At 37.9% G+C, this 25,058-nt stretch overlaps 4 protein-coding genes across 15 annotated transcripts in view; 2 read left to right on the plus strand and 2 right to left on the minus strand.

Moving 5' to 3' along the window:
• The window catches only part of LOC129749546 (muscle LIM protein 1), a 74,761-nt gene extending 49,922 nt beyond the window's left edge, over window positions 1-24,839 (minus strand). For 5 of the 11 annotated variants that reach the window (XR_008738079.1, XM_055744548.1, XM_055744544.1 and 2 more), the window contains exon 1: window positions 24,637-24,778. The gene's annotated coding sequence lies outside the window, so the exon portion shown is untranslated. Of the gene's footprint in view, window positions 1-24,228; window positions 24,489-24,636 lie in introns of those variants that run through there. The other 6 variants (XM_055744538.1, XM_055744542.1, XM_055744541.1 and 3 more) reach the window with 6 other exon arrangements.
• Window positions 6,979-10,059, minus strand: LOC129743394 (uncharacterized). Its single transcript, XM_055735390.1, has 2 exons — window positions 9,524-10,059; window positions 6,979-8,902 (listed from the first exon to the last, which is right to left on the minus strand). Exons 1-2 carry the CDS (start codon window positions 10,057-10,059, stop codon window positions 6,979-6,981), a joined length of 2,460 nt encoding a protein of 819 aa, XP_055591365.1.
• Window positions 14,858-20,233, plus strand: LOC129743395 (uncharacterized). The gene is made up of 4 exons (XM_055735391.1): window positions 14,858-15,087; window positions 15,162-15,225; window positions 15,283-20,174; window positions 20,219-20,233. Exons 3-4 carry the CDS (start codon window positions 15,378-15,380, stop codon window positions 20,231-20,233), a joined length of 4,812 nt encoding a protein of 1,603 aa, XP_055591366.1. The 5' UTR covers window positions 14,858-15,087; window positions 15,162-15,225; window positions 15,283-15,377.
• On the plus strand, window positions 19,980-21,767 carry LOC129749548 (uncharacterized). Of its 2 annotated transcripts, XM_055744550.1 has the most exons (3): window positions 19,980-21,512; window positions 21,587-21,650; window positions 21,708-21,767. In XM_055744550.1, exon 1 carries the CDS (start codon window positions 20,292-20,294, stop codon window positions 21,234-21,236), a length of 945 nt encoding a protein of 314 aa, XP_055600525.1. In that variant the 5' UTR covers window positions 19,980-20,291; the 3' UTR covers window positions 21,237-21,512; window positions 21,587-21,650; window positions 21,708-21,767. The 2 variants fall into 2 exon arrangements, with proteins under 2 accessions (XP_055600525.1, XP_055600524.1); XM_055744549.1 differs by having other exon boundaries at window positions 19,980-21,286; window positions 21,363-21,719.
• Window positions 24,840-25,058: the final 219 nt, after the last annotated feature.

Raw genomic sequence — 25,058 nt, forward strand, 5'->3', positions numbered from 1 at the left:
CTCGTCTATTTTTGAAGAGTTTGGAAGGTGTCAGGGAAATATGCTCGTAAATTAGGAAAGAACTCGAATAACTCAGTACATTAAAATTATAATGGAAAAGTAAAAAAAATATTTATGTTTATTTTGAGCTGAAAATTCTGCTTATTTCAAGTCACCACAAGATTTGATTTTTGCAAAACATAAATTTAGTATCTTTTGACTTTATTGTCCGAAATTTTATTTGTCAGCTTCGATTGGAACAAATCAAACAGGAAAACAAAAGCTCAAAATAATTGAAATCTAGTTTGCAAAATTATCACATTATTTTGTTATCACAGCATTATCAGAGTTATATTGGAACAAAACTTCTACTATTTGTCATTCGAATCCTATTTTCGAAACTTTGTTTACCAACAAAAATTATTCAGCATGTTAAAATTGATTAAAAAAATATGAAAACTCACACACTTTATTTGTACTTAACTTCAACAGAAAAAGGTCAAGGTATTTTTTATATACATACATACAATGGTATATAAACTAATAGACAGAGTTGGGCATTAAACGCTGATCGCTAAATAATGTGCTTTGTTTTTGTTAGAAAATGCATTTTCTCTCCAAATTAACCACAAAAGCTCCACCAAAGACAACTTGACAGGCGATATGACTTATATGAAGTTCCCCTAAGATTGTGGAGCTTTTTTATCTGTAAGTTCACCAAAAATTAGGAGAGAATTAAAATAAATATAAATAATATAAATAATTAAAAAAAATATGAAATAAGCAGCCTAAATAATAAGTGATCATATTTTTAAAGCCAGACTCTGCCATTAAAATATTCAGTTAGGTAAAATTCATCTAAATTTCAATTTGAGCTAATTTGGTACTTACATATTACGGAGAAAGGGGACTTTTTAAAAAACATGTTTTTCGTAGTCATTTGCTTTTTCTTGTTTTTTTTATATTAAAAAGGTAAAATGACAATGATAATTTGAAAAAAAAATATTTTTATTCATTTTATGAACGGCTTTAAATTAAAAAAAAAACGTTCATTAAAATTTTAAACATTTAGATTAGGTATGTCCAAATTTTGAAAGCTTCTTAAAGAACAACACAAGAACATAACAAGGAAGAGCTCTTTTCATATTATTTTTTTATTATTATCATTTAAAAGCGTAAGAAAATTTCATCTAAAATGCGGAAAGCTTAGGATGGGTATTTTGTTTTGAAAATCCCGTCCTGCAGAGTGATCTTTATGGGATGAATAAGCCCAGAAAATTTAAAATTGCTAGAAACGCTATGTGTATGAAGTATTTTCAAGGAAATCAAATTTAATTCATAACACATGTTTTGAATCAGAATTGGAAGGCATAATCTTGCCAGTTAACTCGTTAAAAGTATATTAAACACTTAAATTTTTTATTTTGATCAAATAAAGAGAAACTGATAAAAATCTATACTGAATCTCGAAAATCTTTTTTTTTAACATGTTAAAAATATGTTTGGATAAATTTACACTTTAAGTAACCCACTGAAGTTCGTTTACACTTAATACTAAAGAAAAATTTGTTGTGTGGCCCGCAGCCAAGTCTCAGTACTAAAAATTTGGCCCGCCTGTTGAAAATCCTGGCCACCCCTGCACTAGACTGAGTCGATTTGGGGTCATTTTTGAATTTCTCAAACCCTGGGGTCTAAAAAGCTTCGTTTTGGTCCAAAACTCATCCATGATTTTTTGCAAAATTTTTAAGTAACGTTTACATGAGTAAATTTTAACTTTTAGGTTTGTATGGGAAAATTGAATATTTTGTTCTGAAAAATCAACATCATTTTTGTTTCGTCTGTGGAACCGAACCAGATTGTGGTTTTTGTGCCAATTTATAAAATTCTCAAAGGAAATTTTCCGCTGAACAACTTTGTCGAAGACCGTAACTTCGTATTCTATTAGGAAAAAAAGTTATTAGCTGTTTAACAGGGGTATATCTTTTCGCACTGATAAACAATAAATTCAATTGACATCACTGCAGGGTGTCTAGCGAGGCTCAAGCAGTGATGTTAATTGCATTTACTGTAAATCAATGCGAAAAGACATACCCCTGTTAAACAGCTAATAACTTTTTTTCCTAATAGAATACGAAGTTACGGTCTTCGACAAAGTTGTTCAGCGGAAAATTTCCTTTGAGAATTTTATAAATTGGCACAAAAACCATAATCTAGCTCGGCTCCACAGACGAAACAAAAATGATGTTGATTTTTCAGAACAAAATATTCAATTTTCCCATACAAACCTAAAAGCTCAAATTTACTCATGTAAACGTTACTTAAAAATTTTGCAAAAAATCGTGGATGAGTTTTGGACCAAGACGAAGCTTTTTAGACCCCAGGGTTTGAGGAATTCCAAAATGACCCCAAATCGACTCAGTCTATTGTTGCACGGCAAACCTCAATAAAAGACTTTGGAGAAGAGTTGGACTCAGAGCTGAACATTTCGAAGCACATAGAAAAACTTGTAGCAAATACTAATTCAATGTTTGGAATGTGTCAATTTACGGTGGATCCGCAATGAAGTACGCCAGTATTGCTTGGCGTCCATATTACAACATTCATATCAACGGACTAGAGATAGCTCGAAAGAAGTTCCTGATGAGTTTGAGGTTGACTCCATATAAACCGTTAATTTATGATGAACTGTTTGCTTGTAATGGAAGAAGCTACTAGCATGTAGGATTTTATGGGCAGACGACTATAACTCGTACAGTAAGAAACAAATTCACATTAAATTTCACACCATTTTATGTGTTTTCAAGCACTCAATAAGAAACCCCTTTAATATCGCTATAAGATTAAAAAAAATATAAAATTATCTATTTTTAAGCACCCGCAAGTGATGGAAACATAATCCAAAATTAGTAAATGAATAAAAAGGCCACAAATGGAACGACGATATAAAAAAAAAACGAATCTGATGATCTCCTCAACATTTCACGTCTCGCGTGATTTAAGCGGAATGTTAATTAACAGGCTCGTGCTCATTTTTCTTCGCTATTTTCTTCTCTCCATCTCTTTCCTCGCCTCCTCAGGGAAACCGGATTTTTATTTTTGACTTTTGTGTCTACACACCATTTCCTTCACAACTCACACCTCATGCATCCCGATCCAAATGGCCACTAATGAAGAAAGCGAACAATCTTCAGCACATTTGTGGCACGCTCAGGGGGTTTTCGGTTTTCCACTATTTTCCACGGCCTGCGTCCCACTCACGTTTTTCTACACAGTTTCTATGTTTTTTTCTCGTCCACCTTACTCAAAAGGTGCCGATCGAAAACAAGTGGTGCAGTGAGCAAAAGGGAGAAACGCATCGGGATTTGATCTGAATTTTTTTTCCCTACGACTTCTCTCGGTGCTGAGGAAAATGGGAAGAGTTATGGGTTTTGGTACACGGCCACACCGCAGGAAATTCCCTGGCAAAGGAATTGAGAGAAAAAAAAGAAAGACATTTAGAGCACCGACACAGCCTACTCAGGTAACACATTTTTCTTCCGTCAGCGAAACCACCTGTCATTCAGATGTGAAAGATATTTAGTAGTTTATTAATAAAAATAAATAGTAAAGTTCAAAGGATCACTACAGCAAAAAAAAAAGAGTTTTTTGTTTTATTGTCGCCATTTTATCAATTTCGGATTTTCGAAGCATTTATGTTAACTACATTTTTCTAGACAGTGAATTTTAAATTTGACAGGCACTATTTACCTCCTATTACGGAAATGAATAACACTAAATCGCTTTAGTTCTGAATATCAATGTAGTGATTTTTTTTTTTTTTTCTATACTACACGGATATTTCGAAAATATCAGAGCTTTTGTTGGGGTGTTCATTGAAAGTTTAGCTTAAAACTAGTTTCGTGTTTCTTTTGACGTTCATCGATGAATATGAAAAATCGTAAAAATTTCTAAATCTAAAGATTTTGTAAATTCTGAAAAAGAAAAATCAATGTAATGTTAGTTTTCGTGTTACAAACAAACGGTAGCTTTGTAAAGCTTTTATTCTTAGTTTTTGCAAGAGTTAATTTGCGTTTTCATTTTTTTTTTAAGTCTCCGGTCAAATCAAAGGCTTGTGCAGTGTTCGGTAATGGATCATTTTTTCGTCAGTAGGGTCGGTTCGTTGTGTGTGTTTGTGTATGTGTGTGTTTGTGTGGGGATAATTGACGTGATCGGTTGGTTCGGTGTTCGTTTTTTGCTCGCTAGATCGTTCTTGCTCTTCTCGTTTTAAACTTTAAACGCGTGATAAAATTCGGTGAGTTGCATCGTTGCCAAGTGCATTGTACGTGTTTGAAAGTGCCACGTTAGGACGCTTTGCTCTTTTCGTCTTAAGCGCGCGGTAAAATTCGGTGAGTTACGCCGGTGCTAAGTACTAAGTTAGTTAGGACGTATAAAAACGCGATGTACTCGATAGTGTGCGACGCGACGATTTTTAACTTTGCTTAGATCACATCCCTTCCCAAAGGGAATCCAGATCTTATTTACCTTACTCACTAACAAACCACCCTTCCTGTGACGACCGTGGAGATTTAGAGGTGTATTCGGTCTCTAGTAGCAACGGAAGTCGAACTAACAATCCTTCCCTTTCCCCGATGAACCGTAAGGACGTGGCCGGCGCCGTTATTGACCATATAAGAAGGAACCTTCGAAACGTGCACACAGAAAATGGTAAGCTAATCCCAAGTCCCATTTATTTGGATCTATGTGCAATTTTGATGGTTCTTGTCAATCACGGAGTAGCAACTACTGAAATGTACGGTTTATCCAAGCTCAAGCTCAAGCTCAAAAATAAATAGTAAAGTTCAAAGGTCTTTATATGTTAAAAGCCATTTGAAACAGATCATTTGCTCGAATAGCTATTTCTAAAATTCATAAATATTTTGGGAGAATTATTGAAAAGCTTTCTTGCAATGAGCTGTCTAAAAACTCGTAAAACCCCTAAATTAATACATTTATGTACCTGGATAGAACAAACCAAAAATTTAGATGCTTGGCGAAAATAAACACACTGATTTATGCTTTAAATTCGAAATTTTGAATAAATTTTGTCAGCATTTCTATTGAATGCCATTGCTGCAGAGTTGTTCAAATCCACGAAATGGCGTTAGCTAATTTATTATCTTGAATAGCTAAATTTGTCTTTAACATGCCGGAAACAGTCTAAAACTGTCTCAAATTACCTCGTTTTGCATTATAATATATTATATAAGGATTTATAATTTTTCCAACGAAAAAAAAGGAAAGAAAATCAAATCTGAACTGGTTCTTTTGAAAACAGATCGAAAACTGCTCATAGATTTGAGCTTTTAAAATGTACAACAGGCGATGGAAAAGCTGCCGAATTTGGGTGATGGTTAAGCATCAGTGCAAATAGGATGCAGCTTAAATTTCACCCAACTTTTGACAGATCTTACGGGATTTTATTAAGGAGAGAAAGAATAACTTTTCGATTCCATCGCTTATGTATTTTAAGAAAAGAAAAAAGGAGTAGGCGTGTGTTGAACCCTCAACATAAGTTTGTTTTCGGCTGTGAAAACTTTATCCAAAATTGATATATTTTAAATTTTAAATAAACAAATGCAGATTAATTGTTCGAAGTTCGAAGTGTGAGCGTTTGTTGAAAATAAAGTGTCAAATTCAATCAGAACAGAACGAGTTGTCTGTTTAAAATAACATCATCTGATCTGGTCCGGATCATGGGTAACACAAGTGGAGTGCCGTTGTTGCTGCTGTAAATTGATGATCGCGTTCCTTTTTGTTTTTAACTGTTATTTTAATTTCCAACAACTGTTTCATGAAAAATTATTAATGTAACATTGGGGTGAAATGTAAAATATTCCATATTTTCATTGATTTGCGAAGATTTTTCCACATGGAATCGTTAGTGTGGGAAAGTTATTTTTCTCTTCCTCGTAGTTGTCATAATAAGGCACGTTGTTTTTGGCTTGCTGCGACCATAAAAATTGAATGTTATTCAAATTTATTAATGCAGGGTTTGTGAAACCAGAATAATGTTAAGACTTTGAATCATTTTAACTTGAAAGTACAAATTGATTTCTCGTGTTGTAGTTGTAATAAATTGTAGGAAAATTGTAATTTTTTAATTAAAAAAAAACTTTTCGAGTTTTTTAGAGCCCTCGACAGGTTTTGTGTTATGTAACATTTTTTCTTTGTTCTTTTCTTCATTTCAAGAACGAGTAAAGGCGCTACATCCTTGGTCGATGATCAGAAATGAAGCCACATAGAAATTTGAAATTGAATTTCTGTGTACAAAAGTAGGGGAGAGGCGGGCTATATGCGCATATTAAGGAAAACACTCATTTTCTCCCATATTCCAATAGATATGAGTCTGAAAACTCTGTTCTGGCATCCCTGACGTCGCTGCATCTGAACAGACCTAACGGCCACGCTACGAACTGTCAAACCAGAAAACGGTTAGAAGTGAAAATTTGCGACGAACTGAGAAAGATTTTAGAGACGCTCTGCGTAAAATTTATATGTTACCGATAGTTTTAGTTTTTTAAAGTTGTTTGTGCCATTCCGCACACCGGTAAAAACCCGATCTAAGGCTGATACCACGCACAGTCGAGCATCCCTTTCAAAAGGGCCGATATAGGCCAGAAATCTACGCTCTTTATTTGTATAACTTGGCATCCTCAAAGATTTGTCTCCTTTAGTACAAGAGGAGTATCCGTGTTTAGATGCCAAGTTATACAAATAAAGAGCGTAGATTTCTGGCCTATATCGGCCCTTTTGAAAGGGATGCTCGACTGTGCGTGGTATCAGCCTTAGATCGGGTTTTTACCGGTGTGCGGAATGGCACAAACAACTTTAAAAAACTAAAACTATCGGTAACATATAAATTTTACGCAGAGCGTCTCTAAAATCTTTCTCAGTTCGTCGCAAATTTTCACTTCTAACCGTTTTCTGGTTTGACAGTTCGTAGCGTGGCCGTTAGGTCTGTTAAGATGCAGCGACGTCAGGGATGCCAGAACATTCTCCACCCCCTGAATCCGGAACGGCCTCCGCATCGCCTTGCTCGGATTCACCGTTACCTATCTCCATAACGGCCAGCTTCGCCACCGGTCTCTCAAGTCGTCCAGATGCCGTTTGTACTGCAACACGTCTGATCCTTCCATCCTTGTTCGGGATTAGCTCCACGATCCTTCCTCGGATCCAGGTACGCCGACTGCCTTCCGCAATATACACCAGGTCTCCAAGTTTAACCGACACCACATCTTCGAACCACTTGGACCGCTTGTTCATATTAGGAAAGTATTCCTTCAGCCATCTGTCCCATGTAGCATCAGCTAAATACTGCGAACGAAGGTAACTGCTTTGCAGTGCTTGGCTAAGACTGATTGGATCACGCATAGGGTCCTGATCTCCCGTGGAGTTACCCAAAAAGTGGTTGGGTGTCAACGCTTCGTAGTCGGCCGAACTTTGAGGCATGTACGTCAGTGGACGAGAGTTTATAAAAGCTTCTGTTTCCGCCAACACCGTCAGCAGAATCTCGTCGTTGAGTTTCCTTCCGTCGTCGAGAGCTCTCATCGATTCTTTCACGCTTCGCACCATCCGCTCCCATACTCCACCCATGTGGGGAGCGGAGGGCGGATTGAATAACCAGCTTGTTCGGGCGTTGGTGAATGTGTCGGAACAGTCGACGTTGATTCTCTTGATCTGTCGTTTAAGCTCGCGATCGGCACCGACAAAGTTCGTCCCGTTGTCGGAAAATATTTGGCGTGGGGGACCTCTTCTTCGCACAAATCTCCTGATCGCCATTATGCAGGAATCCGTCGTTAAGCTGTACGCCAGCTCCAGGTGAACGGCACGGACTACCAAGCATGTGAAGACCGCTACATATCGCTTTTCCTTCCGCCTGCCAACGGTTACCTCCAACGGCCCGAGATAATCCACACCGGTATACGCAAAGGGTCTGGTATACGGTGTCAATCTTTGCTCTGGCAATGGCGCCATTCTTGGTGGATGTGGTTTACATTTTTTAATCTTACATACCTGGCAGCTTTTCGATACTTCGTTAACAGCGGACCTCAGATTCGCAATCTGAAAACGCTGACGGAGCTCGTTGACAATTGTCTCTCTGTTTGCGTGACCAAAAATTCGGTGATAATGCTCCAAAAGCCTTTGGGTTACTAGATGCTCTCTTGGCAAAATTACTGGAAATCGGGAATCGAAGGACGCGTACTGCGCATTCACGGTTCTTCCTTCCACTCTAATAACACCAAATTCGTCAGCAAACGGGGAGAGTTGATACAATGAACTAGATTTCTCAATTTTGATTAAATCCTTCAGGGCTCGTTCACGATTAGATATCAGCACCTTCACCTCATCGGGGTAGTGCTCACTTTGAGCCAATCGCCAAAGGATATTTTCGGCTGATTGGTATTCGGATTGCTTCAACGGTGTTTCGATATTCGGGATGGTTCGCATTACGTATCGCTTCACATTCTCTACGGAAGGTACCGTCTCGATGGGCAATGCTTTCTTCCGTCGACGACAATTCGAAATAAATCTTATAACCGTAGCCAGTATGCGTACCAATATGGTCCATTTAGAGATTCTAGCAATGTCAATTAGCTGAATGGGAATATCAATGTGGTGGAAAAGGTAGTGGGTTCTCAACTCTTCGTTGGTGCTTTCATTCGGTGATTTCTGTTGTGGCCATCTATCAACAGGTTCGTACAGGAATGATGGGCCATTAAACCAACGACCATCCGGTTTTGGATCCGTATCTTTATTCCACTTGGTCAAACAGTCAGCGATGTTCTCTTTTGAAGGGACCCAGCGCCACTGATCCGAATCTGTTAAGGTCAGAATTTCTCCGATGCGAACGGCTACATATTGCTTGAATTTTCGGTGGTCAGATCTAATCCAGGACAAGACGGTGGTAGAGTCCGTCCAAAGAAATTTCTCCTTAATTTCCACCGTGTGGCTAGAATAAGCTTGCCAGATTGCCCGGTTTTATCCGGGTTTGCCCGGATATTTGATGCAAAATTTCGATAAAGTCCGGTCCGGCCCGGTTGCCCGGATATCGTGAAAAAAGTCCGGATTTTGCCCGGATTTTTTCACAATTTTCACAAAAACACTGAAAAAAAATCAAAGTTTTTGAGTAAGTTTCAACAAAATCGATTAACGGTATGGACATTTTCAACGGTTGCTTCAAATATTTTCGCTGATTTACTTTTATAAACCTTTAAATATTTAAGTGTTCCAAAAAGTTTTTGGAAGTCTGCAATTACATTAATAAAATATTAATTTCATTTTTTTTGCATTTTTTCTTTGCTTTTATGTATAATTACACCGTAATTTTGCCCGGTTTTTGCCCGGTTTTTGCCCGGTTTTTGGATTTGAAAAATTGAAATCCATGCCCGGATTTTGCCAGGTTTTTTTGAAAAAATGCCCGGAATTGCTAGGCCCGGATGGGAGTGGAAAAAATTCTGGCAACCTTAGGCTAGAACAAATGTTTATCATCATCCTAGCACCCAACACAGCGGCTTGAAGCTCTCTTCTGGGAATCGATTGCACCTTGAGGGAGGCCACCTTAGCCTTCGCCATCACCAAGCAGCATTTCACTTTTCCATCCTCGATGACACGGAAATACGCCGCGCATCCGTAGCCCAATTCACTGGCATCGGTGAACACATGTAGCTGCAATGTTTCGTACCCTCCAGCATGATCTCCACCACAGTAGCACCTGGGGATCTGAAGGTTGTTGATTTCTTGGAGAAGCTTTGTCCATCGGACCCATTTCTCGAAAGCTTCATCCGGAATGTCGTCATCCCATTGTATGCCGCATCTCCAAAGATCTTGGAACAGCATCTTCCCGTGGATTGTATACGGGGACAGAAGACCCAATGGGTCGAAAAGACTCATAATACATCGAAGAGCCATTCTCTTAGTCGGTCGTCGTTCGCCGCAAACATACGGCGCCAGCTCACCACGTAGGCTGGTAGGAAATTGGAAACAATCCTGCCGTGGGTTCCACTCCAGTCCTAGGACCCTCTCGATGTTATCGCTTCCCATGTTACTGATAAATGAGAGCGATTTCTGCTCCTGCTCCTGCTCCAACTAGAGCTGCTGCGAGAACCTTTAGTGAATTATATTCCAACAAACTCTATACACATGAGCGGACATCTGTTTTACATACGTTAGAGCAGTTTTTCTGTTAAAATCTCTAACAGTTTTTGTGAGAATAATTTTTTAATAAAAGAAGTCAAAATAGCCGATTTCCGAAACTGGCGGGCTAAATGCGCATATTTATGTTTTTAGCTATATTTCATTTACACTTGTAATATTTTGATATTATTTGATTGAAAATGGTAGAAACGGATGTTAAGCATACGTCAAAGCTGAAATTTTGTTGAAATTTCTTACATCACTAGTTTTATTGCAAGACACATAATTAGGTATGCCATATGGCCATATTTCATGGTAATATTTTGTTAATATCGTATTTTCATCGGATCATTATAAAGTTCTTCTTTTTTCGCTGTAAGATCGTGATTTGAGCGTAGATTTGATGTTTCTATGATGAAAAGTAAAAAATTTATAAGACTAATCTATTTTTCTTGATATAGGCATTTAACCTGCCTTGATATGGGCATTCAGAACCTGTCTCTTATTCCAATATCTTATCATTTACAACCTTGCCAAAAGCTTCAATTAGTTGAATTTCCGATTTCCCGATGAATAAGAAAGAAAAACCATTTAAAGTAATGTTCACAGAATCTGTACGCACAATAATTAAAGTTCAATATATTATAATAAAACTGACAAAAATCTTGTTTGAATTTTTAAATTTTTTTGGCTTTATATAACAATCAAATTTCTTTATGCCATGTTTCAATAGCGTATTACCCTCAAACTGCACTGATTAGATACGTTGAATCTCCAGCCAAATCGCCAATCGGCTGTATGCGCATATTACCCAACATGCGCATTTAGGAACACTTCCCCCTACTCATATCTAACCATTGAAGGACGAGGGATCGAAATTACGAAAACAAAACTCAACAAGGATCCAGATTCTTTATCACATGTGCTTCTAACTATAATGCCCATCGGTGGTCTACGCTTCTTCTCTTTTTTTTGTTCCCGATGTCTCTGCGTTCTCTGCTCCACAGTAGGCCCGACCAGTTTAAGTTTCTGATCATTTCAAAATGTGTTTATGTTGCAATGATTGAAAACATGAAGAAAGACAAGAAAAATAATTAGGGTAAAATACCTAGATTTCGACAGTTTTTGCTTGATTTGACAGAAAAACCATAATAAACTATTTGACTAAAGTTTTTCATTTGAAATATGATTGGTTATTTGAATCAGACTTTTTTCTTCATTCTCTGCCTTTTTAATGATTAAAAGTTTCAAAACAACGTTTTTATTATCCTCTCACTAAAACCTCTCGATGATCTAGTTTTCGACATTCAATCTTAGTTTTCGACACAAAAAGTTTAAGTTTTTGACAAGCATATTTCCACCTCCTTTGTTAGCTCAGCAATATGAATATTTGCGTATTGGAATTGCTTGTCTACTTCACGGCGTTTTTTACACCATGGAAACAGTATAAACATAACATACCGAAGAAGATGGGTGTCAAAAAATAGATTATTAGGTGAATTTTTAGAGCTAGTTTTCGACAGCTCAAAAAACAATTGAAATTTCATTAAATGTTAGCAAAAATATAAAATAAATTACCGAAAAGATAGATTTCAGAACCTTATCCATCCGTTGATTCCTTTTATTTTGCTTTTAATCAAATAAACGGGTTTTTTTTCGTGGTTTCAAAATCATTCTTTTTTGGTCGATGGCATTGAATTTCACAGGTGATTTAGAATGTTACTTTTAAATTATTAATTTACTACTATTCAATAAGCCACCAAACAGAAAGATAAGCCTTTCATTAAAATTTTGTCGAAAACTAGCTCCTGTCGAAATCTAGAGTATCTACCCTAGATGCTTTAATTTTTTTCGGGAGGCTAACTAAAGTTCTGGCTGTGGAAATGTGATTAAAATGTCCACTGGGTTTCAACAGAGGAGTTGAAGTTTTGAGAAATAAAAATTTAAAAAAAAATATTTCAAACCTGGTATATGGACATCATTAAGATCGTGCTTCAAAATGTACAAATTGGATTCGATAAGGAAATGTTTGTTTAATTTCAATCCAGTTCAAAACAATGATCGAATTGTGACAAGTACCGTCAAACGGGGCAACATGCAAAAGCAGGGTTAGATGCAACATTTGTATACCACAACACTCATTCAATTTTTATTTCAATATACTGTAATAAAGTTATCATTAAATGATAACAAATTGATAATGACATAGTTTTTAACATCGTGAAAAAGTTTTTTAAAGTTTTTGATTCTTATAAAAAAAATTAAAAAATCGAGCAATAGATGAACAAATTTTTACATTTTTCGATGCCGTAAAAAACTGTACCTCGTATGACGGATACCAACACTGTTGGTGTATAATTTTTTTTTCGAACAATCACCAATTTTTTAAATAAACATTTTTATAATTCAGTTAGCTGACTGGGGCAAAATGCAACAAAATGCAGATCAGAACTAAATCTCATAAATCGCGTTTCCAAATGCTGGGATATGTTTTTTTTTGCATTATGCATTTGTTAACATTAAAATTTCCACCATCCTAAGATTTATTTACATGATTTAAGATAATAGAATATTTTGTAGTATTTTTTACCCCTAAATGTATGCAACAGATTAACTCTTTTTTCTTTTGACAGAAAAAAAGTAAAATTTAATTCGAACAAAACCAAAAATTACTGCAATTGGTGTTTTTGGTGTTTTATGCATTATGACATCACAAATATATAAAACACTATAAAGTTTCAAACGTTTTCATTTGATTGTCCATTAATTACAGAGTTTGTTGCAACTTACCCCTTTTTCTTAGTAGGGTGAAAATCGAATGTTTTTGAAAATTAAAAAATAACTGGTAAAACCAATAATTTTTCTGACTAGGTCAGTTTGGTGTCCCATCAACCTTAAAACTTTTGATGTACAAGGGGTATGATTATCTGTAAGCATTAAGATTTTAGAAGCCATTGAAGTTGAAAAGTGTTGCATGTTGCCCCAGTTGACGGTAATAAAAATTCCAACCATCTTAAAAAAAAAACTTAAATCATGAGATCTGATTTTCCAGAATTATTCTGATTTTTGGAGGCTCAACCTGATAACCTGATAAGCCTTCGTTTTTTCCTGATTTTTTGAAATAAGTCGACTGAATCAAAGCAATCGAAAGATTCCCTATACTGCCGCTCATAGCAAGTCCGTCCCATTTGCATTTTCATCATTTTTCAGTTTATCGCTGGAATCACTTTAATTTTATCTATAGTTTCAAGAGAAAACTTTGTTTTCAGTACTTTGTTCTGATGAACATTGAAAAAAACCTCAAGTAATTTTGTCCCATTGAACAAATGATCGCAAGTCGGTCCCATATGGCATAAATCATAGCATGTCAGTCCCACAGCCATAAGGGCCCAGCAAATGATTTTCAACAGAATCAAAACAACAAAAATTATCATTATAAAGTGAAAATCTTTCATTGGCCGTTGCAGTGACAGATTCTGTTGATTATTTCGTATATAAACGCATCCAAGTGCTGATTTACCGTTGGACTTTTTACGATTTTTCAATGCCGTTTTTCTCATTTCAACAAAAACGCAAATGGGACGGACTTGCTATGAGCGGCAGTATATTTCAACCACGGTAAATGAAAAGTATATATACCGGTATTTCGATAGCAACTTACTATCTTCTTCAGTGAGCGTTTTCGATTGAAATGTTTTTTGGTTTTATTCCGATACACCGTTTTATTTTATTTTTTTTATTTGCTTATTTCAAGCAAGATTCAGAAATTAATATTCTAGTGCAAATTAATTATCTAAAATTCAATTTTTCTTTCTTTTAAATTTTCGAAAATATCTAGTAATAAAATTGTGAAATTTTATGCTCAATTTTGAATAAAATAGATCCCTAGCAACTTAAAAAAACCACATTTGAATTCCATTAAATGACCTTTAACCTTTTTATATCTTTTTTATGAAATAAAATTTAAAGACAGTGTTGCCAGAAATGCAGTGATAATTTCCAAACGTTTATTGAAAATTTATAAAAATTTTAATAATTTATTAAACAATTTGATTCTGTTTCAACAAAATTTACCATAACTTAAAAAAAAATCATTTTTTTTCTCAGTGATTCCAGAAACATTAATTAAAATCATTCAGTCTAAAAAATGCACAACAATTGCAACAGTTACTGTGTGATTTCTTCTGTAGGAAATCCAAATTGAAAATTGAGGAAGGCACAATATTTGGTTTAAAACAAAATTAAAACACAATTTATTGCAAGGATTACTCAAAACAAATTTAAACTCTTAACTTGCCTATTTCTCAACATGCAAGCAAACGCATTAGCAATTCAGGTATTTTGCTCCTAAATTGAAAATTGATTGCTAAATTTTTAACGCTGCTATCATAATTTAATTTTTTTTTTTGCGATAAAATTCTTATCATCAATCCTAGGGTTGTCTATCTAATATTTTAAATGGTAAATTTTCTGAATCCAAAACTTTGTTTTTAATTAAGTTTTTTAGTATTAACTGCAGAAACTCAGCATATTTTCTTTTTATTTTTATTTCAACCTTATGTGCAATTCTGGTCAGGAATAAAAAATAATTTTAAAAGCCCAACATTGACATTTATTTTTTGACGCTGTGATTTAGAAAAGTCGATATCTATTCATTCATCATCAGATTTATATAATCTTGTTCATCATTGTTGAAGTAGTTGATAACGGTTAGTTCAAATTTCGATGTACCATCCTAATATATTTCCGCAGTCTATACTTCCATGTTTACTGATGAGTTTGCAGTTTAGCCGCTAGAGGGTGTAGAAGAGAATGATGTAAAGAAACAGAAAAGATAGGAAGATTAGGGCGCACTTTTGAAACGTGGTCAGACGTACGTGGTTGAATTGTTGAGTTCTTGGATTATTATCTGAAAAATTAAGATATTTAACGATTGTAAGTAAACAATAATTAATAGAAATAGAAAAAGAAACATATACTTACCCGAATCATACTTACCAAAATTGTAGCAATAACAGCGAGTTGGAAATTAGATGTTGGAAGGAGAATAAGAAAATTGAGGTTACGGAATTTGTAAGTTAATGATCAATAATGAAACGAAATTGAATTGTTACTAATAAAATATTATAGCTTTTAGCAAAAGTTACACACAATCAAATAGTGTTCTACGCTCAAAAGATCCGATCGAAGTTCTCTTTCAACAATCTAAAAGAAATTCCAAAGATATGGAAGGTAAACAACCGGACGTAAACAAGGGTAGTTGCGCAGCTTGTAAGGCGCCAGATACCGATGAAATGGTGCAATGTGACCACTGTGACACCTGGTGGCACTTTGGATGCGTGGGAGTTGGCGACAGCATCAGCGAACGCAGCTTCACTTGTCCGGCGTGCCAAAAAGCCACGGCCATAGTATCAAGAACGGATAGTGGTAATACTAAGGCAGAAACTATAATACCCACAAGTGCTGTTGCCAGAAGTACATCAGCTTCTTCCCGGACTGGATCTCGGTTAGTCCTGCAACGACTCGAGGCGGAGAAAACATTGCGTGAAAAGGAGCTGCAATTCGAACGTCGAGATGAGGCAAGGAAACGCGAGCAAGAGCGGATACAAAAGGATGCAGAGTACGAAAGACGACAAATGCAAATTGAGGTAGAGTTCCTGAGGCAGAAAATTAAAGCGCTAGAAGTAGAGGACGATGCTGTAAGTGTTGCCAGAAGCCGTAAGTCTGTGCATAGCGGAATCAAGAAAGTGGAAGAATGGCGTAAGGGGCTACCACTTTTGGTTGCTCAATCGACAATGCAAGAACCGAGACGTCCGGAGTTAATTGATTTCCCGGGGAAGCTAGCCCACCAAGCACATAATGATATATCTGAAATTTCGAAGGTTGTCCGGAGCAGAGTACCCACACAGAGTGTTAATACCCGATTGGAACACAAAAATTCCCACCTGATTGACTTTGGCCAAGCGACGAATTCGGTTACCAATTTATCCGGTCTGTCAAGAGAAGTTTGGCCGAATGTTAGCACGATCCTGAATGACGTCGGTGTAGATAACAGAGGTGAACAACATCGATTCGGTTGTGATGTGGTGGCTAAACGTGATCATGGACCTACAACGAGTCCAACGCAGCGTCAGTTGATTTCACGACAGCTTATGTCGAGCGATTTGCCAGTTTTTTACGGAAATCCTGAAGATTGGCCCGTCTTTATAACTACATTCCGTACGACATCCGAAGCATGTGGATACAATGAAACGGAGAATCTCGTGAGACTGCAACGAGCGCTCAAAGGTGCCGCATATGAAGCTGTGCGCAGTCGGCTTATGATGCCAGAAGCGGTCCCACTTATTATCGAACAATTGGACACTCTTTATGGGAGACCAGAACTATTAGTTCAAACGTTGTTGCAAAAGGTTAGGCAAGTACCGGCCCCCAAGGCGGATAAGTTGGAAACCTTGGTGACCTTCGGCCTAGAAGTGCAAAATCTTAGTTACCACCTGATTGCCGCGAACCAACAGGCACATCTCAACAATCCGACACTGTTGTTTGAGTTAGTGGATAAATTGCCCACACATCTTCAGTTAGATTGGGGGCTACATATGGAGAATATTGAGACGGTGGACCTACAATCTTTCTCAGCGTATATGGGGGTACTGGTAAGGGCAGCTTCCCGTGTTACGAGGAACCTTGAAAGTTTGCACCCGAAAATATCAAATAAACTCGGACGAGGCGAGAAAGGAAAAGAGAAAAATTTCTGCGGTGCCCATGCTGAAAAGGATCTAGATTCCGAAGGGGAAGGGCCAGATGGTTGGGAACAAGCTCCACAAGCTGTTATGGCTCACACATCTAACGATATTTCGGCGGACGGAGCAACGATGGTGGACGTTCCACACGCTGGAAGAGTGTTCAGCCCAGCTTGCTTCATTTGTCAAAATTTGACTCATCGAGTCAAAAGCTGTCCAGAGTTTGGAAGAATGAGCATTGCAGATAGATGGAGGAAGGCACGTGATTTGAATATTTGTCGCAGTTGTCTAAGTTGCCATGGAAGACGACCTTGCAAGTCTGCTAAGCAGTGTGGGATTGGTGGGTGCCAAAAGAAACACCATCCATTGCTACATGAAAACCGGGATGCCAACGTGGAACCTGAAGCAACAGGTGCTGTCAACAATCACCATCACGCAGAACCTTCCACACTGTACCGGATTCTGCCTGTAACATTGCACGGGAATGGACGGACAGTGCAAGTGTTTGCCTTTATGGATGAAGGTTCATCGCTGACTTTAGTCGAAGAAGAAGTCATTGATCAGCTGCAGATTAAAGGAGAAGCAGTGCCGCTATGCTTGCAATGGACGGCGAACGTAGAGCGAAACGAAAGGAATTCAAAGCGGATCTCGTTGGAAATAAGTGGTCAGGTTAACCCTGGACAACTATTTAAATTGAAGGATGTTCGCACTGTAAGTTCTTTAAACCTTCCTAAACAAACAATTCAAGGCGCAAAGTTGGCTCAAAAGTATCCTCATCTACAAGGGTTACCGATTCAGAGCTATGAGAATGCGATTCCAAAAATTCTAATTGGTAACGACAATCTTCACGTCGGAGCAACACAGAGAATAAGGGAAGGAGCTATCGGGGAGCCGGTAGGGGCCAAATGCCGATTGGGATGGACAGTGTATGGCGCCCTGGAGTACGGATCTCGTCGAGCGAGCATGTTTCATATATGTGAGTGTGAACACGATTTAGAACTACATGAGTTAGTTGAGGAATATTTTCGAATCGACAATTTGGGAATAAGAGCTACAAAAAAGCTGGAATCCGAAGACACGAAGCGAGCCGAGCAGATTATGAAACGAACGACGAGACGAATTGAAGGCAGATTTGAAACTGGACTCATTTTCAAGTACGACTATTTCGAGCTTCCGGATAGTATGCCGATGGCTGAACGTAGACTACAATGTCTTGAAAGGCGTATGGCTAAAGATTCAGTGATCAGTGAAAGCGTCCGACGCCAGATGAAAGAATATGTAGATAAAAAATACATTCACGAAGCCACCGACGATGAGCTGCGGAGTGCAGATCCGCGAAAAACGTGGTATTTACCATTGGGAATCGCAATCAATCCGAAAAAGCCTTCTAAGATACGTATTTTTTGTGATGCTGCAGCTAAGGTCGGAGGTATCTCGTTGAATACAGTTCTAATGAAAGGACCAGATCTCCTCAGCTCCCTCCCCCGAATCCTTTTCGGGTTTCGTGAACGTCCGGTAGCGATATGCGCCGATATCAAAGAGATGTTCCATCAAGTTAAAATACGGAAAGAGGATCGAGACTGCCAAAGGCTATTGTGGCGAGAGAATGTAAAAGAAAGGCCAAAAATTTACATCATGGACGTAGCTACATTCGGATCGACTTGTTCGCCATGCTCTGCCCAGTACGTGATGAATCTCAATGCCAGCGAACACGAACAAGATTTTCCCGATGCTGCGGAGGCGATAAAGAAGCGGCACTATATGGACGATTGGATGGATAGCGTCGATGGTGTAGAACAAGCGGTTAAGCTAGCTCTTGAGGTGAGGACAATTCATTCGAACGGTGGTTTCCAGCTACACAACTGGTTGTCTAACTCCCCTGAATTTCTGAAACGGGTCGGGGCTTCCAACGGTTGTGCAGAAAAGCCTTTGAATCTAGACTGTAGCTCCACTGAACGAGTATTGGGGATGTTCTGGATTCCTAAGTCCGACATCTTCACGTATCAAAGTGCAATGAGAATGGAACAGACACGACCGACAAAGCGCGAGGTGCTCCGAGCTGTCATGTCGTTGTTCGACCCATTGGGACTACTGTCGTTTTTCGTTGTCCATGGGAAAATAATAATACAGGACATATGGCGGGCTAAAACAGAGTGGGATGAAAAGATTCCACACGAGATAAGCGAGAGATGGCAATCGTGGGCCAAATATTTTGAAACGTTAAATAATATACGTATTGAGAGATGTTATTTTCCAAATTATACCACTGATCAGTTGAAAGAAGTGCAATTGCACGTTTTTTGTGACGCTAGCGATAGTGCCTATGCGTGCGTTGCGTACATACGCGCAAAGGTCAAAGGGAAGGTTCACTGTTCACTCGTAGCCGGTAAAGCTAAGGTGGCTCCGTTAAAGGTATTGTCCATTCCACGATTAGAATTGCAAGCTGCCGTCATTGGAGCACGAATGCAAAACACTATCGTAGAATCTCATAGATTGGAGATTGAAAGAAGTGTCTTCTGGACTGATTCGAAAACTGTTTTAGCATGGCTAAATTCAGATCAGAGAAAGTATACTAAATTTGTTGGCGTTCGCGTTGGCGAAATATTGTCTTCATCAAAAGCAGAAGATTGGAGATGGATACCTTCTAAGCTAAATGTGGCGGACGACGCGACAAAATGGGGTAAAAATCCGAACTTTTCGCCAGACAGTCGATGGTTTCGAGGACCGGATTTTTTGTCGGAAGATGAATCTGCCTGGCCAGCCAATACGAATTCGACCTGCGAAACCAGAGAAGAAGTACAACACTGCCTCGTGCATATATTCGACAAAGTTTTGAAAATGGTTAAATGGGAGGATTTCTCTAACTGGGTGCGACTGTGGCGTGCTGTGGGATACGTGCATCGATACTGTGACAACTTTCGAGCTCGATTTCTTAGGCAAAAGCTGAAAAGCGGACCACTTTCACAAAACGAGTTGATCAGAGCAGAAGCGACTATTTTCCGGTGGATTCAAAAAGAAGCGTACCCTAAAGAGTTCAAAGCGCTAGCGCACGCGCTTTCGTCGAACATCAAAAGTGTGGAGCTGGAATCGTGTAGCCCGTTGAGAAAATTATCACCATGTCTGGACCACGAAGGAATTATCCGTTTGGAAAGTCGCATCGTAGCAGCCTCGTATACTTCATTCGACGTCAGGTATCCCATCATATTACCCTCAAACCACGCTGCAACAAAACTGCTTTTAAATTGGTACCATCGTCGCTTGTTGCACGGGAACCATGAGACAGTAGTTAATGAAGTACGTCAAAAATATCACATCTCTAATCTCAGATCCGTCTTGCGTAAGGTGGTCAAAGGTTGTTCATTTTGTCGGGTTAGAGGGGCTAGGCCATTGGTTCCCAGAATGGCGCCACTTCCCGAAGCGAGGTTGCAAGCATATATTAGGCCGTTTTCTTTCACTGGACTGGATTACTGTGGACCGTTCAACATCAGAATTGGCCGGGCCACTGTGAAGAGGTGGATTGCATTGTTCACCTGTCTGACGATACGGGCAATTCATTTAGAAGTCGTGCATTCGCTCAGCACGGAATCCTGCAAAATGGCCATTAGACGATTTATCGTACATCATGGGTCACCGAGAGAAATATACAGCGACAACGGCACCAACTTCGTGGGCGTTCGAAATGAACTTTCCCGAGAGATAAAAGCAGAGGAATTATCGGAGTGTTTTACAAACGCCAACACCAAATGGATTTTCAACCCTCCTTTGGCTCCGCATATGGGTGGAGCGTGGGAGAGACTGGTGCGCTCAGTCAAAGCCGCGATGTGTGCCATGCAAATGACGAAAAACCCTGACGAAGAGACATTCGCCACAATCGTTCGAGAAGCGGAGGACATCGTGAACTCGCGCCCTCTCACTTTCATTCCCATCGAAAACGGACAGCAAGAAGCTTTGACACCCAACCACTTTTTGAAGTTAAGTTCGGACGGGGTGACTCAGACGCCGAAAAGGTTGAAGGACGATAGATCAGCACACCGTAATAATTGGAATCACCTTAACAATGCTGTAGATCAATTCTGGTACCGATGGGTACGTGAGTACTTACCTACAATTACACGACGCACTAAATGGTTTCACGACACGAAGGAAATCGTACCTGGGGACCTTGTGATAATCGTGAACGAATCGGAGCGTAATGGATGGACAAGAGGAAGAGTGGTATCTTTATCGACAGCGGCTGACGGAAGGAAACGGCGAGCGGTAGTTCAAACATCTTCTGGACTTCTTCGGAGGGCGGTAGCTAAACTTGCACGATTGGAGGTAGGAGGTAAAACTGGGTCCGATTGACGATAGTGCCCAGTGTTACGGGTCGGGGAATGTTGAAGTAGTTGATAACGGTTAGTTCAAATTTCGATGTACCATCCTAATATATTTCCGCAGTCTATACTTCCATGTTTACTGATGAGTTTGCAGTTTAGCCGCTAGAGGGTGTAGAAGAGAATGATGTAAAGAAACAGAAAAGATAGGAAGATTAGGGCGCACTTTTGAAACGTGGTCAGACGTACGTGGTTGAATTGTTGAGTTCTTGGATTATTATCTGAAAAATTAAGATATTTAACGATTGTAAGTAAACAATAATTAATAGAAATAGAAAAAGAAACATATACTTACCCGAATCATACTTACCAAAATTGTAGCAATAACAGCGAGTTGGAAATTAGATGTTGGAAGGAGAATAAGAAAATTGAGGTTACGGAATTTGTAAGTTAATGATCAATAATGAAACGAAATTGAATTGTTACTAATAAAATATTATAGCTTTTAGCAAAAGTTACACACAATCAAATAGTGTTCTACGCTCAAAAGATCCGATCGAAGTTCTCTTTCAACAATCATAATTCATCCTTTTGAATTCGATATTATTATGTTTCACCATTTCACCATCACCATTTAATATTTTTTTGTGAGATCGCAAAACCATACAAATTGTTATAAGATCAAAATTATCAATAAATAGCTTATAAGTATAACGTAATAAACAATCAGATTAACATTGTTAAATTTTTGTAAGTCTTATTCAAATGCCCAAAGTATACATCGTGTTTGAGAAAACGAAAATTGAAGGAAGAAATAGAAATGTCAATAAAAATGGTTTATTATTCACAGTTTTATACTTTATTATAAGTTGAAAATCAATCTTTTGAATGAAATTAGAAATCAGCTAAATGTTTTCAACTGCTCAAAAGCTAAAAATTCATTCATCTGCCGCACTTGGCGAATCATTCAAAATATTGCATTTATACCCAATAATGAAAAACAAAAACATAATAGAAAATGTTTTAATTGATTTTCGAGTCTCATTTCATCATCAAAACAACCTTTCCTTTTTGCAAAGTTATTTATTCGGAACATAAAAAACAAGCATAATTCAACTGTTTTGTCGAAAATTTATTGCAGATTGATTAGGCCGGAACAAATATCAAATTTTTCTTTTTTCAACACCGCTTCCCTTTCCCCTTCAATTTTCCCATTATTCAGAAGAGGGAAATGAATAAAGTTTAAGGTAATCAATGTTGTGCAATTTTGATTTTTTGCAAATTTTTTTATGCAAGCCACAAAACAATTTGTTGCAATTTGTTGAAAATTTGGATTTATATTATTATCTTTCTCCATCTCGCGATTTTTCAGCCTCAAATGATAGCAAAGAGATTTGAAATTTGTACCGCCCTTATAAAAAAAATACTGAAGTGTTTTTTTCCTATAACTTTTTTGGTCTAAAACTTTCTTGGAAATTTGTTGAAAAATATGAAATACGGAAAAAAATCTAAACGCGTCTTCTATTTGTTTTCCAAAACAATCATAGACAGAGTTTTCAAAAAGTTTTTTTTGTGGTATTGGGGAAAACTTCACAAACTTATTTATATAATTTTACTAAAATAAATTCAATTTTATGAAAATTAAAAACAAGCGTCAAAAGAATTAAAGGGAGTATTTTTTTTTTTTCATTATATTAAGGTATTTTGAAAAAAAGAAAAAAGAAAAATATACATAAAAATAATCAACTAAGATAACATTTAGCTGGTAATGATTTTAATATGTGTTAAATCATGTAACTCTCTTCAATCACTGGATCAGACATCCAGTCCTTTACCGATTTTGGGATTTTTTTTTTTCACAGAACATCTCTTGAATTTTTATTTCACATCTAAGCTTTGGATTTTGAATTCCGTAGTAATAATTTCCTTTTTTATTTTTTTCACTTTGTGTGCCTGTTGAAAAAACTGAATCTTTTTCTCATGATCTTTGCTGAATGCTATTTTCTGCAAACAAAATCAACAATCCGCATCTTTCCAAAACAGTTCAAAAAATGTTTTTGAAAGAACGAATTAATTTAACCAAACACTGAAAAAACATAAATCATAAAAAATTACTCCTATGCTTTACTGAACAAATAAAACCTAGATTTTTATTTATAGTTTCAAGATTTTAGCAGTGTAAACCTATATGATGATTATTCTAAAGATCAATATTGTTTGTTATAGAAATTAAGAAAATTTATCACAGGTCATAAAATAGCCAAGTGATGAGTAATTGGTCTTTAATCCAGAAAATTTTTAAATCTTGGTAGTATTCAAAATGCTGATGAGATCAATTCTTTTAGTCCTTCTTCCCAATAATTTACCTCAAGCAGTTATCATGGACCGGTTTGCGAACCATATTTACTTAAATTTCCACCTGGTTTACCTCGCTAGAGAGAATCGCTACTCATTGCCAAAAATAGATCTCCACTCCTGGTGCACTTAAGCGAAATTCACAGCAGAAATTTCTAGCCCCAGCTATGGCAAAAGTGCATTGGCTTAAGCACCGAGGTCGAAAAATGGCGATGCGATTGCATAATTTTGGAACACGCGCTGCATTTGCAATCTTTCTCCATTCCATCGACTTGCAAAGACGCCCACGATGCTTGCTCATGAATTCAGCCATTGACTTATCCTCTGAAAAAATCACGCCCACGATCCGAAATTTTCACTCGGTAACAGAGCTGCTCCAATGGATTTTTTTTAAACTTCGTCTCACCCACTCGAGTTCGCCAGTCTTACAAGTTTCTCGATGACAAATTGTTTAAATCACATTTAATTAAATCTGTTTTAACAACTTCGAAGTGCTGAAGTTTTTGATAATAATGGCCACAAGTGTTTCCCATTAATCACTTTGAAGAAGGTCTTAATCACGAGCTTTCCATTTGTCTTCACTTGATCACTTCCAGAAGAATCGTTTCCACAAGTTTTTCTTCCTCTTTTGCTGTTTAGATTGGACAGTCCATGAGATTTTTCTGAACCTTTTCGTCACTAGACGTTCATTAGGCTCAAGCTTTCCCACAAGATCCTTGCACTTTTACTAGACAACTGCTAGAAACCGCTTCCAAAACCACACTCTACCACACACTTGATGTTTTCGGGACGACAGATCGCTACAGACTGATCAGGTTCAGACGGATCAAGTGGTTCACCCCCTCGAAGAAACACTTCCAAGGAAAACCTGGAAACTCTGCTTGTTCGATGAGTGTGAAAAACTCCCTTCACACACGATCACAACCTCACTCAGACACGCACCCAACTAGAGGAGTGAGGAATTTTCACACAGTCAACTCTCTAGGGAGTTTTCCAACTGCTTTTCCTGGCCCAGATATGTGACGAAACCCTCCCGCGCAATTTTTCCAAACAAAAAAAAACGAATCCGTTCTAACCTGGTGGCAACCCACGTTTGAATTTGGAAAACGCAACTTGTAACACGAACTGAACTCAACTCACTCTTCTCGGTTCCGCTGAAAACAACACCCAACAAAAAAACACAACCGTCGTCGTCGTCGAAATGATCGAAATGATTGACCGGAATGGGCTGCAGTCGGTAGTCTATGTACGAAAAGTATGATGATTGGGACAAAACTGCACACGGCACGCCATTTCTTTCTATGGATGAAAATCTTCGTCATTTTTGCCCCCCTTCAGCAGCAGCACCAAAACATTCAAACATCCATACGATCGGCACCATGTTAGTTTGCCTACGTTCACCCACGAGGGCGGGGGCATATGCATATATCATCGGGATATGGCTTAGCACACCTTGGTTGGGCAGCATTTTCACCTAATACACGCGCCGAAAGTCGAT

The sequence above is a fragment of the Uranotaenia lowii genome, chromosome 2 (genome assembly GCF_029784155.1).
Source record: "Uranotaenia lowii strain MFRU-FL chromosome 2, ASM2978415v1, whole genome shotgun sequence".
Taxonomy (NCBI): Eukaryota; Metazoa; Arthropoda; class Insecta; order Diptera; family Culicidae; genus Uranotaenia; species Uranotaenia lowii.

Coding starts and splice junctions, on each gene's coding strand:
- LOC129743394 (XM_055735390.1), bottom strand. CDS start 10,059: ATGGGAAGCGATAACATCGAGAGGGTCCTAGGACTGGAGTGGAACCCA. Junction 8,903..9,523: donor AGAGAGCTTCAAGCCGCTGT/GTTGGGTGCTAG, acceptor GTCCTGGATTAG/ATCTGACCACCGAAAATTCA.
- LOC129743395 (XM_055735391.1), top strand. CDS start 15,378: ATGGAAGGTAAACAACCGGACGTAAACAAGGGTAGTTGCGCAGCTTGT.
- LOC129749548 (XM_055744550.1), top strand. CDS start 20,292: ATGGCGCCACTTCCCGAAGCGAGGTTGCAAGCATATATTAGGCCGTTT.